The sequence below is a fragment of the Erpetoichthys calabaricus genome, chromosome 11 (assembly GCF_900747795.2).
Source record: "Erpetoichthys calabaricus chromosome 11, fErpCal1.3, whole genome shotgun sequence".
NCBI classification, from domain to species: Eukaryota; Metazoa; Chordata; class Cladistia; order Polypteriformes; family Polypteridae; genus Erpetoichthys; species Erpetoichthys calabaricus.
The window spans coordinates 78187143-78204035 of NC_041404.2; the positions used below are offsets into that span (position 1 = coordinate 78187143).

General features: G+C 37.8%; 1 protein-coding gene across 1 annotated transcript in view; it reads left to right on the top strand.

Annotated features, from left to right (window-relative positions):
* Window positions 1–16893, top strand: part of plxna3 (plexin A3) — a 312944-nt gene that overhangs the window by 144409 nt on the left and 151642 nt on the right. The window contains 2 exon segments of the mRNA XM_028813391.2: window positions 13445–13585; window positions 13983–14083. Coding sequence (XP_028669224.1) covers window positions 13445–13585; window positions 13983–14083 — 242 coding nt within the window.

Sequence of the window (16893 nt, forward strand, 5' to 3'; positions counted from 1 at the left end):
AGCCTGAATGTATCCAACTACTGTACATTACAATAAAAGAAATTTCATTTTCTGTACTCTACATCAGTCCCAATTAGCTTTGTGCCAGTATGTAGACATGGGAAATTGCATCTTCCAGAAGCTGAAAATAGATTCACAGATGTTAATGTTTGCCTTCATATGGTGTTCTCATTATTAATTTGCATAGATTTTTAACAATTTTGTCAAAGTTGCTTATAATTCTTTTTTTGCCAATCATGGTGCTGAACTTTGAAACCATGCACCTTAACCATGACTGGAAATAAATTGTGATTATTTGAAGATTATTTTATTTTACAGCTTTTTTTTTTTACAAAGTGCGAATTAGAGGACAGAGATTACATTTAGGATGTAGCTGCTCATCAATCATTTCCTAATAATTATTATGTCCAAGTGATATTTTGATTTGAGGTGGTGGTGTTTCGCTACATTCATTTTAATTACTGTGAATTCTATATCGTTGTTTTGCTCAAATTCCACACTTCCTGTATCTTTTAGTCAGGTGCATCTAGTGAAGCAAAGGAGATCCATCCATCCGTAAACAGATTTTCACAACCTACTTACACACACACACGTGCTGGGAGAGTGGACAACTTCCACACACCTATTGCATGGAATATTGTTTTGAACCAAAACATTTGATCTGTGAAGGTGCAGTGCTAAACACCGTGCCACTATCATGCCAAATCAAAGGTGGAGCTGTGTTTAGTTGACAATTTTTATTACAAATAAAAGGATCCTGATAAATCAGTACTTTTGATAAGTTTATTGTTCTCATTTTTATTCAGTCTTACTGTCACACTGCTGCTGATTCTACATACTGTCATTCTATTTCACAGGATTTGATATTGCCTTCCTGTGAAAGCACCATTAAATGCTCTGTAATGTGGGATTAGGTCATGTCTGCTTGTTCAGATCCTTTTGGGTGGAATATTGAGTGGGGTGTGGTTAGATAGAAGTGAAAAAGAGAACTTGTTTTTATGGGATGCATCAGAAAATATGTACAATTATTCTTACTGAAGCAATTGTTACAGAGTCTACACAATGTAGCGTGAAGGACTGTAACATGATTGATTGATCTGAATATTTAAATAAACATAATTGAGTATAATACCAGCTGAAATTGAGTGAAAATCATTTTGGCTGGTAGTAGCAAGGTTTTGATTGAAGCATGCCTTTGAGTACAACAGAAAGGCCCTGTGGACTACACCTTACAGACTGAAGTAAATTGGATTGACACTTCACTCTATATTCTACTTTAGAAATAATTGGACCTCTTCCCCATTAGCTGCCTTAAAATCAACTCAAACCAGAGCTTTTTTTATTCTCAAATTAAGATAGCCCTCAAGGGTGAAAGCCAGTCCACACAAATGTTCTCTCTGTGTGAAGCCTTCCACCTTTCTGTTACAGAGTCAAGCTGTCTTCCACAAAGAGTCCATTTGAGCTAAAAAAGAGAGATGGGATTAGACTGTGCTGGATTTCTTTTAAATAAGTGTTCCCATAATCACTCTGCAAACTATATATATATATATATATATATATATATATATATATTATATATATATATACTGTATATATATATATATATATATATATATATATATATATATATATATATATATATATATATACTAGGGGGCTTCACCCCCTGCTCGCTTTGCTCGCCAACCTCTGGCCTGCACTACGCGCCAGCCACTTTGCTTCTCTGCCGCTCGCGTATGTGGATTTCACTTTTACCAAACAACAAATCTGTTAATTCTCGTGGATATGCCTCTTCATTGGGAAGAAACACTACTTTTCCCTGATGGCAACATGAATTAGATGATCTACAAGTCTCCGACTTAAAGTTTAAATCCAAACAATATATTCGATCTCTTTTTACTGTTCCATTATTTCACTGAGTAATAATTTCCATTTGTTTGTGCTAATGCGATCTTTACTATCAGTTTTTTGAGACTTTCAAATTTTCGTACTTCTATTATTTCTAACCTGCTCTGCATGTGCATCGTGCCAACGTTTTTGAATTCTTTACGACGTTCTACTTTGTCATCTACTCTTTGTCTTTTATTTCTGACCCCCAGCGTGGTTAAAACTCGTCTCGCGGGACATGAAAGTATCTCTCTGAAAAAGTCACGTCTCGTCCCAGGCTAAAAAGTCTTGTCTGGTCTGAGAATTTTTTTTTTATAATATATATATATATATATATATATATATATATATATATATATATATATATATATATATATATGTTACTTACTTACTTACTTACTTACTTTAATTAATTAAATCTGTTGGAGAGTGGGAAGTGAACTGTCTGTTCTACTTTAGCCACCCATAATAGACAAAGAGATTCTTAGATTCCTAAGCTTATATAGAAATACAGTAGATAAGAAAAAAAAGGTTAACAAGTAGTAAATGATCCCTTTGACCAATCTTCAACTCCAGTTCTGGGAAGCAAGTTTTCAATCTAACCCTTTTCTTAATTAGTGACCAATTTCTGCTGTTAGTTGACTTCTTTTCCCTTCATTTTAACAGACATTTTTAAGGTTTATTCCTCTGAAGTGCTTCATTTTTTTTTCCCTTAAATGGCACCCAAACAGAAATGAGTTGTGAAGTTAGTGAGCCAACAGATGACCGACTAAGTTGGGGCATCAAATTCCAACCAGTTTCACTCCAACCAGTTTCTTAATTAGAAGCCAATTTTTGTTGTTAATTAAACCCATTATTTAATTCCATGACTTGCTGGTGCTCACATTCTGCCACAGCAGACATTTTCAAAATTGTTGATTTTCTTTTTTTTCTAAGGAATGTTTTGTGGACCTGAACAGATCAACATTACTGAGACATTCACCTTTCTTTATTTTTAGATTTTTATATGATGGATACCGGTTAACTGATCATATGTTGTATGTCATTATTGTTTGCCTGCTAATCATGGAAAAAATACATAAATCTAAATCTTAAATAGCAAGTCAATTAGATTTAAGCTAAAGCGGTTAGTTAGTAACAAAGACTGGTCACAAATGTACTAAAAAGGGTTAGATTGAAAACCTGCAGCCACAGTAGTGCTCCATGAGCAGAGTTGAAGACGAGTGTTGTAGACTATAAAGTTACAGCAAAAGTAAGAAACTTAAAGTACACAGCAAATCACATTATCTAAGCTTTGCAATGTTTTATGTGAGACTAAAGAAAATCCTGTTTTATAACAGTATAATATATGAATATACATATGTATAAATTAAGTTTATAAATAAAGTCACTGTTTGCAGCTGATAAATATTTCACTTTCAAGCCAGACCGCATTGTACACATGCAGATAGGTAAAGTCTACACCACACTAGCTTACCATGAATTCAGTATTTGGATATTTCTCATAAACAACAACTAAAACTCTGCATGTGAGATGCAGTGAAACTTTTAGAGATTCATGAAGTAGTGTAGGGAATTTCTGATGTGTTCCAATAAATGTCTGCTTTGTTGTTGCTCTCTGTAATGATTGCCTGTTGCTGAAAAGGTAAGCATATTACAGTGAATGTTGACACCAAAAGTGGAGCACAAGTTTAACGTTTAATTTTTTTTTTGTGGTTCTGAAAAGCTTTGCTTGGTGTCATTTGTGGACGAAAAAGGCACACTGACAGCAGGCAGATAATATTTCTTTAGTTCTCTTTATTATTCACTCAGAGTCACAGTAAGTAGAGATTCAAAGAGCATAACTTATTGCCGCAAAGCTCAGTTTGAACCCCAATTAAAAGTTAGGAGAGGTTTTTTATAATTCAGCATCTCGTGATTAATAAGACAGAAAAACATCCTTATCATCTAAGTAGAGTTAAACAATATGTCTGTTGAGCTAAGCATTATCTGTGTTCTCAAAACTGAGCACAGGAGAGATGCCTTACATGAACTACATGTACTTTCTGCAGCTTTGTGACCTTGTCCCTGAGACATTCACTCTGAGAAAGGAAAAAACAAGAAACAGCTTAGATTGTATTCATGTGGACACTATTTCTCCTGAACCCTGGAATAACATATTTTTGTTAGTTCATAAGCCAGGCTTCTCTCACTGGCAAGTTACAAAATAGTTGTTATAAAATTCTAATTTACTAAACACACAAGATACATGGTGCTGAGGAGAACATTCTTCTTCTACACATTCCTGCTTTTTTTCTATCTGGGATTGTGCAAAGGATTTGATCTGATGTACCAGTTAGTTCCTGAGAAGTACAGTGAACACACCAGAGCTTCCTCAGTAACACTGGAATCTGTATATCGGTAGAATATAAGGCAAATTTGCATGAAATGTACAGCATATAACCAAAAGCATGTGGACCACCCTCCAAATGATCATGTTCAGGTGTTTCAGCCACACCCATTATTAACAGATACGTAAAATCAAGCACATAGCCATACAGTCTCCATTTATAAAATTTAGCAGTAGAATATGTAATGCTGAAGAGCTTGGTAATGTTAAAAATGCCACCCTTGCCATAAGTCAGTACATGAAATTCTGATCTGCTCCACTTTACTGTAAGAGCTGTTATTCTGAAGTGAAAGCATTGAGGAGCAATAACAGCTCAGCCACAAAATAGTAGATCATGCAAACTAATAGAATGGGACTGTGTACAAATTGCCAATCCTCTGTTGCACCACTCACAACAGAGTTCCAAACTGCCTCTGGAAGCCACATCAGCACAAGAACTGTGCATTGGGATCTTCAGAGAATGGGTTTCCATGGCTGAGCTGCTGCATACAAGCCTAAGATCACTATCTGCAGTGCCAAGTGTCAGCTGGAATAGTGTAGAGCGTGCTACCATTGGACTCAGGAGCAGTGGAAGCATGGTGTCTGGAGTAATGAATTCTGCATTACTATCTGACAGTCTGATAGGCGAATGTGGTTTTGGCAGATACCAGAAGAGCGTTACCTTCCAGACGGCTTAGAGCATCCTGTAAGGAGAGATAATGGTCTGGGGCTGTTTTTAAGGTTTGGACTTGGCCCCTTGGTTCCAGTGAAGGGCACTGTTAATGCTACATGCAAAAACATTTTTGGCAATAGTGTAATTCCAACAGTTTGGGGAAGGCCCTTTTCTGTTTCAACCTGATTGTGCCCCTGTCCACAAAGCCACCTCCATAAAGGTATAGTTTGATGAGTTTGGTGTGGAGGAGCTCCCATGGTCTGCACAGAGCCCTGCCCTCAACCCTATTGAACACCTTTGGGATGAATTGAAATCTGGAATCTGTGAGCCAGATCTTCTCATTTGGTATTAGAGTCCTTTCACCTTAGCAGGCCAGCCTGGGTTTTAAGTAAGCATACTGTGAAAACGTATAAACAGGGTAGAACTGAGAACAACCCATTTTGCCACGTGGTTTAAGCTGAGTCTGCAATATGAATAGACACATCATTCATATTTTATTTTCCCTTTCCAGATTACAATGCATCTTCATTTGAAATTACTCAATATAGAAATAGAGAAGACACCTCAGATATGCATTAGCAGCATTCAGTGTGGGTTCTTTTTTAAACACCAATGCCCATTTATCTTGATAAAGCAAAATGAAGACATTCTTCTGCGTTGAAGAGCTAATTGTGTGTGTTGACTTAACAGTAGAATTAACACAATTGTGGTATATTATGAAAATGAAAGCTATCGAATTTTAAACCTAGCCTGAAAAGACTAGCTTACATACAATACAATCAGTAGTGCAACTGTGAAAAGAGCTTAATTTTTCTTCTGTATTTCTTTGAGAAAATGTAAATGGAAAACCAGTGGTGCTATTGTTATCTTCTAAGCAAATCTTCTTTCCTTCCGTTCACCTCCTATGCTGCATACTGCCTGTCTATTGTTGATCATATGGATTACTTCTGCTTATTTATTGCAGTCACAATAGCAAAATAAAATGCAGCCAGGAGTCTCTCACAACTTGATGAAAAAAGGGTCAGTATGGTGCTCCATTCTACAGATAAAGATGATATGCTGTGTGACTGGGCTTGCCCTGTCAAGTGGCATCAGGTCTCTATAGCAGTCTGTGATCTACTTCTGAGAAATTCACCTACAGCTCAACTACCAGCCAAAGTTTCCTTAGTCTTGAGCTTCCTTTTAGTTAGGCACAAGAACTAGACAGCAGCTGAAAATAGACATGGCTGCTGTGATTTCCCATTCTTTTGTTCTGGTAGCTTGTGAGAAGCAGAAAGACAAATACCATTTTACCCCTTGTGTAACTTTTACTTTATTCTTTAGTAAATTAAAATTGAGTCTACTGTATACCTCATGATTTTATCCACAATGATTCTTATTTAGGGTGGCGCAGTGGGTAGCGCTGCTGCCTCGCAGTAAGGAGACCTGGGTTCATTTCCCAGGTCGTCCCTGTGTGGAGTTTGCATGTTCTCCCCGTGGCTGCATGGGTTTCCTCCGGATACTCCGGTTTCCTCCCACAGCCCAAGGACAGGTTAGGTGCATTGGCGATCCTAAATTGTCCCTAGTGTGTGTATGTGTGTGTGTGTGTGTGCCCTGCGGTGGGCTGGTGCCCTGCCCGGGGTTTGTTTCCTGCCTTGCTCCTTGTGTTGGCTGGGATTGGCTCCAGCAGACCCCTGTGACCCTGTAGTTAGGATATAGCGGGTTGGATAATGGATAGATGGTTGGATTCTTATTTATTAAGACTAAGCTATTCTAGTTTGTTGTTTAAAGGAGTGGTGAGGTACCCCTTGGGAATACAATAAACAAAATTATGTTAAATCAGGTTTAAATGATGTTATGGGTGAGAGATAGGGCTTGGATTTGGGGTTTAGGCTAAAATTATAGTCCCCCAAACTAATGTCAATTATTATTGTTTTCTATTTGTGTCCTTTATACATCAGAATGAAAGTTGGGGCTGCAAGTGCAAAACACTAAGGGATCACTCCTTGATTGGCTCTGTGTTAAGGAGTAGTGTGTGTGCCACACTGACATTGTCCATTAAGATTAGTTGTGTAGATTAGCCTGGGGCAGTGTTTCTGAAACTTTTTTTTTCCTTGCAACCCAATCTTGCCTTTCTTAGTGTCTTAGAGATCCAGTCCATGATGATCATGAGACGGTCATTATCTGTCCCTCTTAGAGCGTCGCCACTTACATTCATAGCGGAAGTCATAGGGGAATTCCACCTTGGTGAATCACCACCGACAGTCTATGCAGAGCAATGCCAATTGCTTAAACAACCCCCAGCAACCCATTGTGAGACATTTCGACAAACGTATGTGACACTTTACTATTTAATACAATGGTGAGTTATGACCCTGTGTGACCAAAAAGGCGGCAACCTGCAGTTTTAAGAAACTAGAGAATTGGAAGATGGGCAGGATGCTCTGGACAGGCCTGTTTTAAACATTTAGACAATATTCTAGACTGAAGTATTACTTATTTTGTAGGTAAAAAGACATCAGTTGATGAAATAAATGCTACATTAAAAAAATATATTTAAATAAAAACAAGTGATAAACTTTTCAGTGATGAGTGAATCCTGCTAAATTTGCTTTGCCTCAAGTTTGGCGAAATCAGAAAAATGTCTGGAAACTTTGCAAAACTCAACACATTTTTGAGTGAAGTACAGTATAATGGTGTAATTGTCTTTTTGTTTTAAGTGTTCCTGACAGTTAGGGGAACATCTGCCAATTTTGGTGGACCAATTATTAAAAAATGTGACCTGAGATGCGAGACAGTAGTGTGCCACCATGCCTTACTGAGATAAAACTAATAGAATTAAATATTAGAACAGTAAAATTTCTTGTAGACATGAAACATACATTCACAAATGCTTGCCTCCCACATATTTGATAACAGATACTCCTATCTCTTCAACTAATAACTACAGTTTGTTTTACTTTCTCTGACACTTTTGCTCAATTGCTACCTGCTGATAAACGGTAAACATTAACATTATGCAAAGTTATTGTCTGTTATACCTGCGTTTTTATCACTCTTTAATTTTATATTTTTTTTATCAATATGCTGCTGCTGGAGTATGTGAATTTCCCCTTGGGATTAATAAAGTTCTATCTATCTATCTATCTATCTATCTATCTATCTATCTATCTATCTATCTATCTATCTATCTATCTATCTATCTATCTATCTATCTATCTATCTATCTATCTATCTATCTATCTATCTATCTATCTATCTATCTATCTATCTATCTATCTATCTATCTATCTACCACATGCACAGCATGCACGTGGATTCTTCACTTCTTCCTGTCTGATAGATAGATAGATAGATAGATAGACAGATAGATAGATAGATAGATAGATAGATAGATAGATAGATAGATAGATAGATAGATAGATAGATAGATAGATAGATAGATAGATAGATAGATAGATAGATAGATAGATAGATAGATAGATAGATAGATAGATCACATCAATTGCACAGCACTCTGGGTAATACTATTTAAGGGATAGGCTCACTATAACATATAAGTGATATACAAGTCCATACAAAAAGACGCTACCTTTCAAACACAAACAAACGGACACACTGCCAGTTCCCTTCTCCCTGCATTTGTTGTGTTAAAATGTATTCTCAAGTTTTCCACTAATTTTCAGCCCACTGTTAGGATTAGCATTATATACTGGGCAACTGCCCCATCTGCATGAGCTACTATAGCTCTGCAATGTCACACTGGCCTCACAAAGCAGTCCTGGGGAAAAAAAAAAAACTTCTAATCTGACCGCATGGTGAATTTCCAGGAAAATATTTGGAGAACACAGTTACTGGCGAGGACAGCATATGTGCCTTGAAAAACACTTTGGCAACTTTCGCTGATCAACACTATGAACCATGTTGTGGAAAGAAGTATTAACAGCAGAACTGGAGTTCTATATAACTGCATCTTTCATGTGTAATTTTCTTAAATTGATGGTCTTCTAGGTTAATCTTGTAAGGTCATCATTGCCCCATGTACAGGGAGCAGTGAAACATTTACTTGTATGTGCAAATCAATATGTAGCACATTGCTACTCTCCAGTGCCATAATTAGCAAGAACCTTACCTTGAAACTTTTGTCTGTGTCTCTTAATCTTAACACATTTAATGACCACCTTTAGAAGATAAGTCTTAAAGATAGCCAACATCTTGAGATTATGTACATTGGTGCAGTCGTCCTTGCTATGCAGTTAGTAAAGTTGACTTTATTTTTGATGATACCTCATATGAATGTGATGGAGACCATTTCCTGAGTTTTCTAGGCGCCTGCTTCATCTTTGTGATTTTTCATAGTTACTAAAATGTAAAATCTTCTTGATCTCTTTATCTTCACCTCATACTGCTGAAGCACCAGGCAGAACATATGTGTATGATTGTAATAGTCTAAGGCCTACTATATTCTCTGCACTCTTCCTTCCTGATTTTACACAGCCTAGTCATTTGAAGACTTTGCTATATTTTTCCAATTTTCTTGACTCCCTGCCTGTCTCACGCTTATGTCAGATGATCAGGTTGATTGCCCATCTGCATGTCACATAGGGCGCCTAGCCCCCTGTCAAGTTGATGCCACATGGTCAACATTAATTAGCTTCTGCAAGCAATGAGGAGAATGATAATTACTAAGCTAATAGGATTTTCTGACTTCTAGGCTGAGCGTGTGATTTGAAAACTGGAGTTTGTGGGATAGTTTTTTTTTTTAATTTCTTTTTTCTCCATTTCTAATATCTCATTTGCAGATTTCTGTCATTATTTTAATTCCCAAATTCCTCAAATACAATCTTGCTTAGTGTTACCCATTTTATTTTATATCTCTTAGTTTTTGTAAAACCGCCACAAGTATCAATGAAGAAAATTGTTAAAGTCAATTCAGACTGCATTTTTGATGATGGGCACTTTTTAGGTTTTGGTAACATTTGCTACGGTTCTATTTAGTTATAGCATAACATTTTCAGACCTGCTACTTTTTATTCAGGGTTGTTTGGGCAAATTTCTCCAAGCAGTGCTGGGTGTAAAACAGCAAACAGCCCTGCAGACAACACCAGGCGACACACACACATTCAAATTTGTCTGGTTTAGAATTGCCAGTCCACTAACTTGCATGTCTTCGGGTTTGTGGCTAGAAATCCCATGTACATATGGGAAAGAATATGCAAATTCCACATATGAACCCTGTGACACAGCTGTGTTAAACAATGCAATACTATCCTGTTCACCTAGATATCCATTATCTATTTCATTTACACAGCCAATGACTATAACGGTAGCCAAGAAACAACCCTAGGCTGGGCACCAGTCCTAACTTAATGATTGGTCAGTGATCTAACACATGCCTTGGGATTTTGGGGAGAAAATGGGATTATGGGGAGAGAAATCCATGCAGACATAAACAGGCATCACAAGAGTAGAAAAAATGTGCACATCACTAAGAATAAAGGAACAGCCGATTCCATCATTTTCGAAGTAAAATTTAAAAATTAAATGAGGATCTTATATAGTGCACGGCCTTGCACTGTAGTAATTTAAGAGTCACTTCTGGTTTCAAACTAAAGCTGAAATTACCCCATCTTTCTCCACTATATTCCAGGAGTTTGGTATACCTTCCAAGCATGTGCAATGCAAAGCCACAGATGCGCTTAAAAATCAGCTGAATTTTATTCTTAGTAATGACTAAATGGAGGAATTCACAATGGACACAGACATTCAATCCGTGTCTGCTGTTGAAAACATTCCCCCATATGACATGCACTTCAGTGGGCGAGACATCTGAGCAAAGCAGAGCATTTGCCCTGCAAGGCAATAATAGTCCTGCATAACCAGATACTGAATTCTCAACTAGGCTGTCAACATCTGGATATACAAAACAACTTGATTAGTAAAGCTTTGACTGTAGCCTCACCAGTGGAGCAGTAAAGGCACTCTAGTTCTTTAATCCTTTTGAACAAAAAAGCCTGCATACCTAAAAATAAAATAATGCTTTGAACATCTATCCAATTTTTGTCTGCTTATTCTAATACAGGGTCAGAAGATGCTTGAGTCAATCCAGGCATCAACAGATGAAAGGCAGAACCCAACCCCACATGGGGCACTAGTCCTCTAGCAGACACTTGCCACCTCAGTCAATCATACAAACCTACTGAGTCTGACTGCTCAACCTGACATACCTCAATTTATTTATCTATATAATTTTCAAACCTGCTTAACCAAAGATTAATAATGTATTCCATATATCTCAGAAGTTGGATACTGGAGCTGGGAATGACATTACACCAAAGCTGACCTTGTTCAAGTAAAACATTTGGAAAACATATATGGATGCCTCCAGGAAAATCTTTGTTGTGTTTGCTCTTTTGGAATACAGACAACAACTGCACGATAAATTATGTTGTATTTTGCACATCCAAACACCGTACCAACATGTCTACAGATAAAAGTTGAACAGTACTGTGTGTATGACTGATTTAATAAGACACAAATAGACAGAAGTACTAATAAACACTATAATGCTACAGCTCTCACTTCTGTTGATACGCGGTGCAGCCATTTTGGATTTTGTCTTCAGGGTTGTTGAGGCTCTTCCAACTTTCTGAGTCGGAAATCTGTAGTTACTTCTGTTGAAACTTTTTACTGGGTACTCAGAAATTCCAACTTTCCACTGAACATAGCATAAGGTTCACGGGGTCAGCTCCTATCTCAATAGATTTTGAGGGAAAACTGGAACCAACCTTGGTCTAGATGTCAGTACATGACAATCATTTAATTTTTATTTAATGGTGTACATTTCACTGGTAGGAGTAAAATTACTTTAAAAAGTAAAAGTGCATTGGGTGAACAAACTGTCCATGTTATTCATGTCCCTTGCATTTGTTACAGACTGCATAGTTAATATTTAGTAAAATTGAGCATCAAAAAGGCAGTACGGTGGTGCAGTAGTGGTGCTGCTACCTCACAACAAGGAGACAGGGGTTCAAGTCCTTTCTAGAGCTTGTAGGCTGTCCTCGTGGCTGTGTGGGTTTCCTCCAGGTGCTTCAGTTTCCTCCCAAGGTCTGAAGACATTCAGATTAGGTGGAATGGTGATGCTAAACTGGCCCATGTTCTGTGTGTAATTCTTTTTTTTCCCTATGATGGGTTGGTGCCCTGCCCAGGGATTTTTCCTGCCTTGTTCCTGATGCTGGCTAGTTTAGGCTCCAACTTCCCTGAGACCCTGTTTCTGGATAAACTGGTTTAGAAAATGGATGGATGGAACATCAAAAGGGCATTAAACAAATATGAGCTTAGTCCTTTAATCATAGAAAAAGCATTTTTTACAATATGTCAGTGAATAGCTCACCCATAATCCTCTGTATGAAAATTTAAACAGGCTAGGCTTTACTAGGCAGACTTCCACAAACGTGAGGGAGAAGTCCCTGAGAGCTGCAATGTGATTCAAGAAACAAAGATGCCTTCCGAGGATCTTGGGTATTGGTTACTTTTTATTTCTCATCTGTGTTTGCTGTTAGGTACTGATAATGATTTGTGAGTTTACTCTGCACTCCAGGTCATGTAAAAATATGAAGGGTACTATAAAAATTAAGAATCATAGGCAGAGGTGAAAGAAGGAGAGGGAATCACTTAACTGCTGATGGTAAATGAAAACACTGAAAAAGAACTACTGTATATACTGTAATAAGCAGAGAGATGGGAGTCTGACATGTAAGTAAGCAAGATGCACAATGAATCCACTATATTCATGCACATGTTCAAGAGCAAAGCATACTGGACAACTTTACAAATATGTGGGCAGTATTAATTACATGAGTCTGTGTGGACATGAGAGGTGAAAGACCATCATATATACTGTTATGTCACCTCAGGAGCCGTCCACATCTGACCGTCAACAGCTATTTAACAGTCTCCGGTTCTCTCTTCCTGTGAGCTAACTGCTGACAATGAAAAGGAAAAGGCTACAATAAAGTATTCAAATCTTTGTTCTTTTCATCCTGGAATAATTTTGCATTACTGTATAGGCCGGGCTTAATGTGGTAAGAACTGACAACTAGTAAACTTTTCATGAATAACTATAAGGAGCTGGTCACTGTTTGCTCTCAGTTGTAACATTATTTTTTAAGACCCTCTTCTTGATTTTGGCCCCATCAATTGGCGTTCTTGTACTGGTGCTCCATCAGGAGAGCTGCTCTGCCATCCACCCCCATATCTGCAGATGTGAATCAAAATGTCGTAAAACCCAAATAGATTCTCTATTAAAATGGAAAGCATTCAGAACAAGCGGTTCTTTTGTAAACGCTGAACAGTAAATGACAAGTCTTTAACTGTGTTTAGTGACTCTCATAGTAACATCTCTTGGACTCCCACACTGGTTACTGTAAAGATCTAACTGGATTTACACCCTATGAGGTGTGGGGATTTATTTATTCTCTGAATCCTTTTAATTACCCTCTATCTACAATTGTAAGTTAATTCAATTAATTTTACAGATTCGAGTGGATGGTGTACCAGCTGCTTCCCAGAATGCACTGCTGTATGAGACTGTACCAGTAGTGGAAGGAGGAGCTATACTGCGAGATATGGCCTTCAGTCCTGATTTTCGTTATATCTACCTGCTCAGTGAAAGACAGGTAAGGAATGTTTATACACTCAAACTATCACAGCCAGACCCCTACCCGTTCAACCCTCCAGGAATCTGCCATGTCTGAATTCCAAGCACACATCTCCTGCCAGCACAGCTGCTGCAGCCCTGATATTCACCCTGACTTTCATTCTTTGAATACCAGGCAAGTACATCTTGTTGGTGTTCATCCCAGTTCTTCTAGACCAGCCTGACTATGCAAACACTTGTTCTTAGCATCTGAACTTCTGTGTTTCCCCATTTCTAGTCCTTTCTTGTTGACTTCTTTTCCCATTCCTATTGTCTATAACCCTGTGTACCACCCCAGATTTTAAGTCTTTCATTTCTAGACCAAATTTAATGGCTACAATGCACATAATATATTCCTTCCTTTTGTTTCTTTGTAGGTGAGCCGGGTACCTGTTGAGAGCTGTGGACAGTATCCAACGTGTCAGACCTGCCTGGGTTCTGGAGACCCACATTGCGGATGGTGTGTGCTACACAACAAGTGAGTGTGCACTTTGATCTTGTTTTTGTCATGTACAGTTTTTGACTTGTGTATTTTAGCTTTACTCTGCTTCTTAAGAGTATTACAGATGCTGCTTGGTCTTTGATTTAGGTGTGTAAAACTGTAAATCCATTCATCCAACCAAATTCTAATTCTGTTTTCAAATATGGTGCCTGTCCATAGATAGATACAAAATGGCACTGTAAGATAGATAGATAGATAGAACTTTATTTGTCCCCAGGGGAAATTTGACCAGCTAAAATGTGAAAATCTGACTTCATACAAAAGAAGCTTATTAGGTCCTTGTTTTCCATGGACTGTGAGTAGTAGGAGATCACATGTTTCACATTTTTTTACTTGCTTAGCTGCTTATGTACATCTGCCTGCTGTAAGTCCTAGAGGACACATTCTATCGCAGTAGACATGCTTATGCCATTAACATTGTTGTAATTAATACTGCGATTAATGGCAGCACGGTAGCACTATGGTTAGTGCTGAAGATGGCTATGGATCCATAGCTTCGAGTGTTCACATTGTGTGGAGTTTGTATGTTCCCTCGGTGTCAACATGGAATTGCTCCAGGTTCTCTCATATCCCTAAAGCCTTCTGTGTTAGGTTAATTACTGACATTAAATTTTCTCTGTGTCAGTGACTATACCCTTTGATTAACTGGTGCAGTATTCATGGTGGTTCCTAAACTTCACCCAGTTTAGACTTATCTATAGGCTAACTGCAACTATAAACTTAGATTATGTGGGCTCAGAAAATAGTACCTTAAAAGTAATAATTAAAGAAGACACTGCACAATATTTAACAAACTGAGTTTTGTTTTTTATTGCTGTATGATGGAGTTTGGATTCGTGTGTGTCCCAGCATGACAAGAGTTAAACTTTGCCGCCTTGATTGATATATGTTAAGGCCATATATTTTTTTCAGTCAATAAAGGAAAGGTAAGCTCACCCCTGAACACACCAGTCACTCTGTCCACCTGGTAGGTCACAGCTGGGCAGCCTTGCACTTCCTGCTGCCCTGTGTGCAGCTGGCCTCTGAGGAAGCTCTTGGAAACAGCTGGAGGCTGAAGGCTGGAGTAGAGGTTTGGCGCACAGCCTCAGCACATCTGTGAACTGAATCTGCAGGAGACAAACTGTAAATCTGCTTGAGAAAATGTGAACTTGCATCCAGGCCAGCTCTCGACCTGTTGTCATGTGTGTAAGCTGTTTTCTTTCAAAGATTTGCACTCTCTTTGCCAAGTTTCCATCGTCCACCCAGGCTGCTTAGTAATGATGCCCGCCCATCTACCTTCCTAGTTCAGCATCGCTCATGGAAGAGGCAGCTCATAAAATTTCTCTCATTCCTGAGTCTGCCTCTCAGTCCATATGCTCCTTTTACTTTTTTAATTGCTCCTTAAATTCTGTGAACACATACCCGGAAAGACAGGACGTCTGTGAACAACACTTCTGCTGGTGCCTGTTTCTGCAGTAATGGCTCCATCCTGTCCCTGGAGTTCTCGCACCTAGTCTCAAGGGGATTTTGGGATGCATTCAGTGCTTACTCTGGAAAATGGCCCAAGCTTTCACTGCTGCACAGTATCCTTCAGTTCATAATTACTTGATGAAATTTTGGTGAACTTCCATGATGCATAAGATTACTTTTTTTTATTTCTTTGAGTAAAATTCATTTCTGTGAGCAGAGAGTATCTGTCAACCGAGCTGTCTACTTTAGTTCCTTCCTTAGAGTGAAGCCATTATTTCTGTCCTGAGTGCAGATTTGAGTGTCAGGGTAATGTCTGATATTCCCTGTCATTCCATACTTGCTAAGGAATTGATAAAAATAAAGAGACAGATTGGAAACAATTCTCAAAACTGGAAACCAGGCAATAAAATAAGTAGTAGGATTTGATAAGGAGTATGAGAACCAAAATCTGGGTAGGTACTGAGCAGGAGCTCCTCCAGAACATTTTTAGTGGAGTGGCCAGATAAGGCTAGTGAATATTATGGTGTGGCACGCATAAAGTTTACAGTATAGCAAATTACAAGGTATAGCAATTATTATTATAAAAGTATGATTATACAATAGCAATATTATGGTAAAGAGAGCCAAAATCAGCTCATTCGTTGGCCTAATAAATACCAATTTGTCAAATTCTAGTTTGAAGCAATTATCTACAGTATCCGATTGCTGATGAATATTGTACTTAATAATTATTATCTGATACTGATAGAGGTATGTATTCTCCATATAATAAAGAGTCAGTTATGAATTGCAAAATGTTAATTGTCTGCTGTAATAAAAAGGCTTCACAAGGCAGATTTAATTTACAATTTATTCCACAGCAAACTAGTCACAGTTAAGACATCTTAAACATTTACACACAGGAATAACTAATATCCAACTATACTTTAATATACACATATTTAGGTTATCTGTACATCTCCCATGTAACTGCAAAAATCCACTTGATCAGTGTCAAAATATATATATATATATATATATATATATATATATATATATATATATATATATATATATATATATACTGTATATATACAGTATCTCACAAAAGTGTGTACACCCCTCACATTTTTGTAAATATTTTATTATATCTTTCCATGGGACAACACTGAAGATATGACACTTTGATACAATGTAAAGTAGTCAGTGTACTGTACAGCTTGTATAACAGTGTAAATTTGCTGTCCCCTCAAAATAACTCAACACACAGCCATTAATGTCTAAACCGCTGACAACAAAAGTGAGTACATCCCTAAGTGAAAAATGTCCAAATTGTGTCAATGTTTTGTGTGGCCACC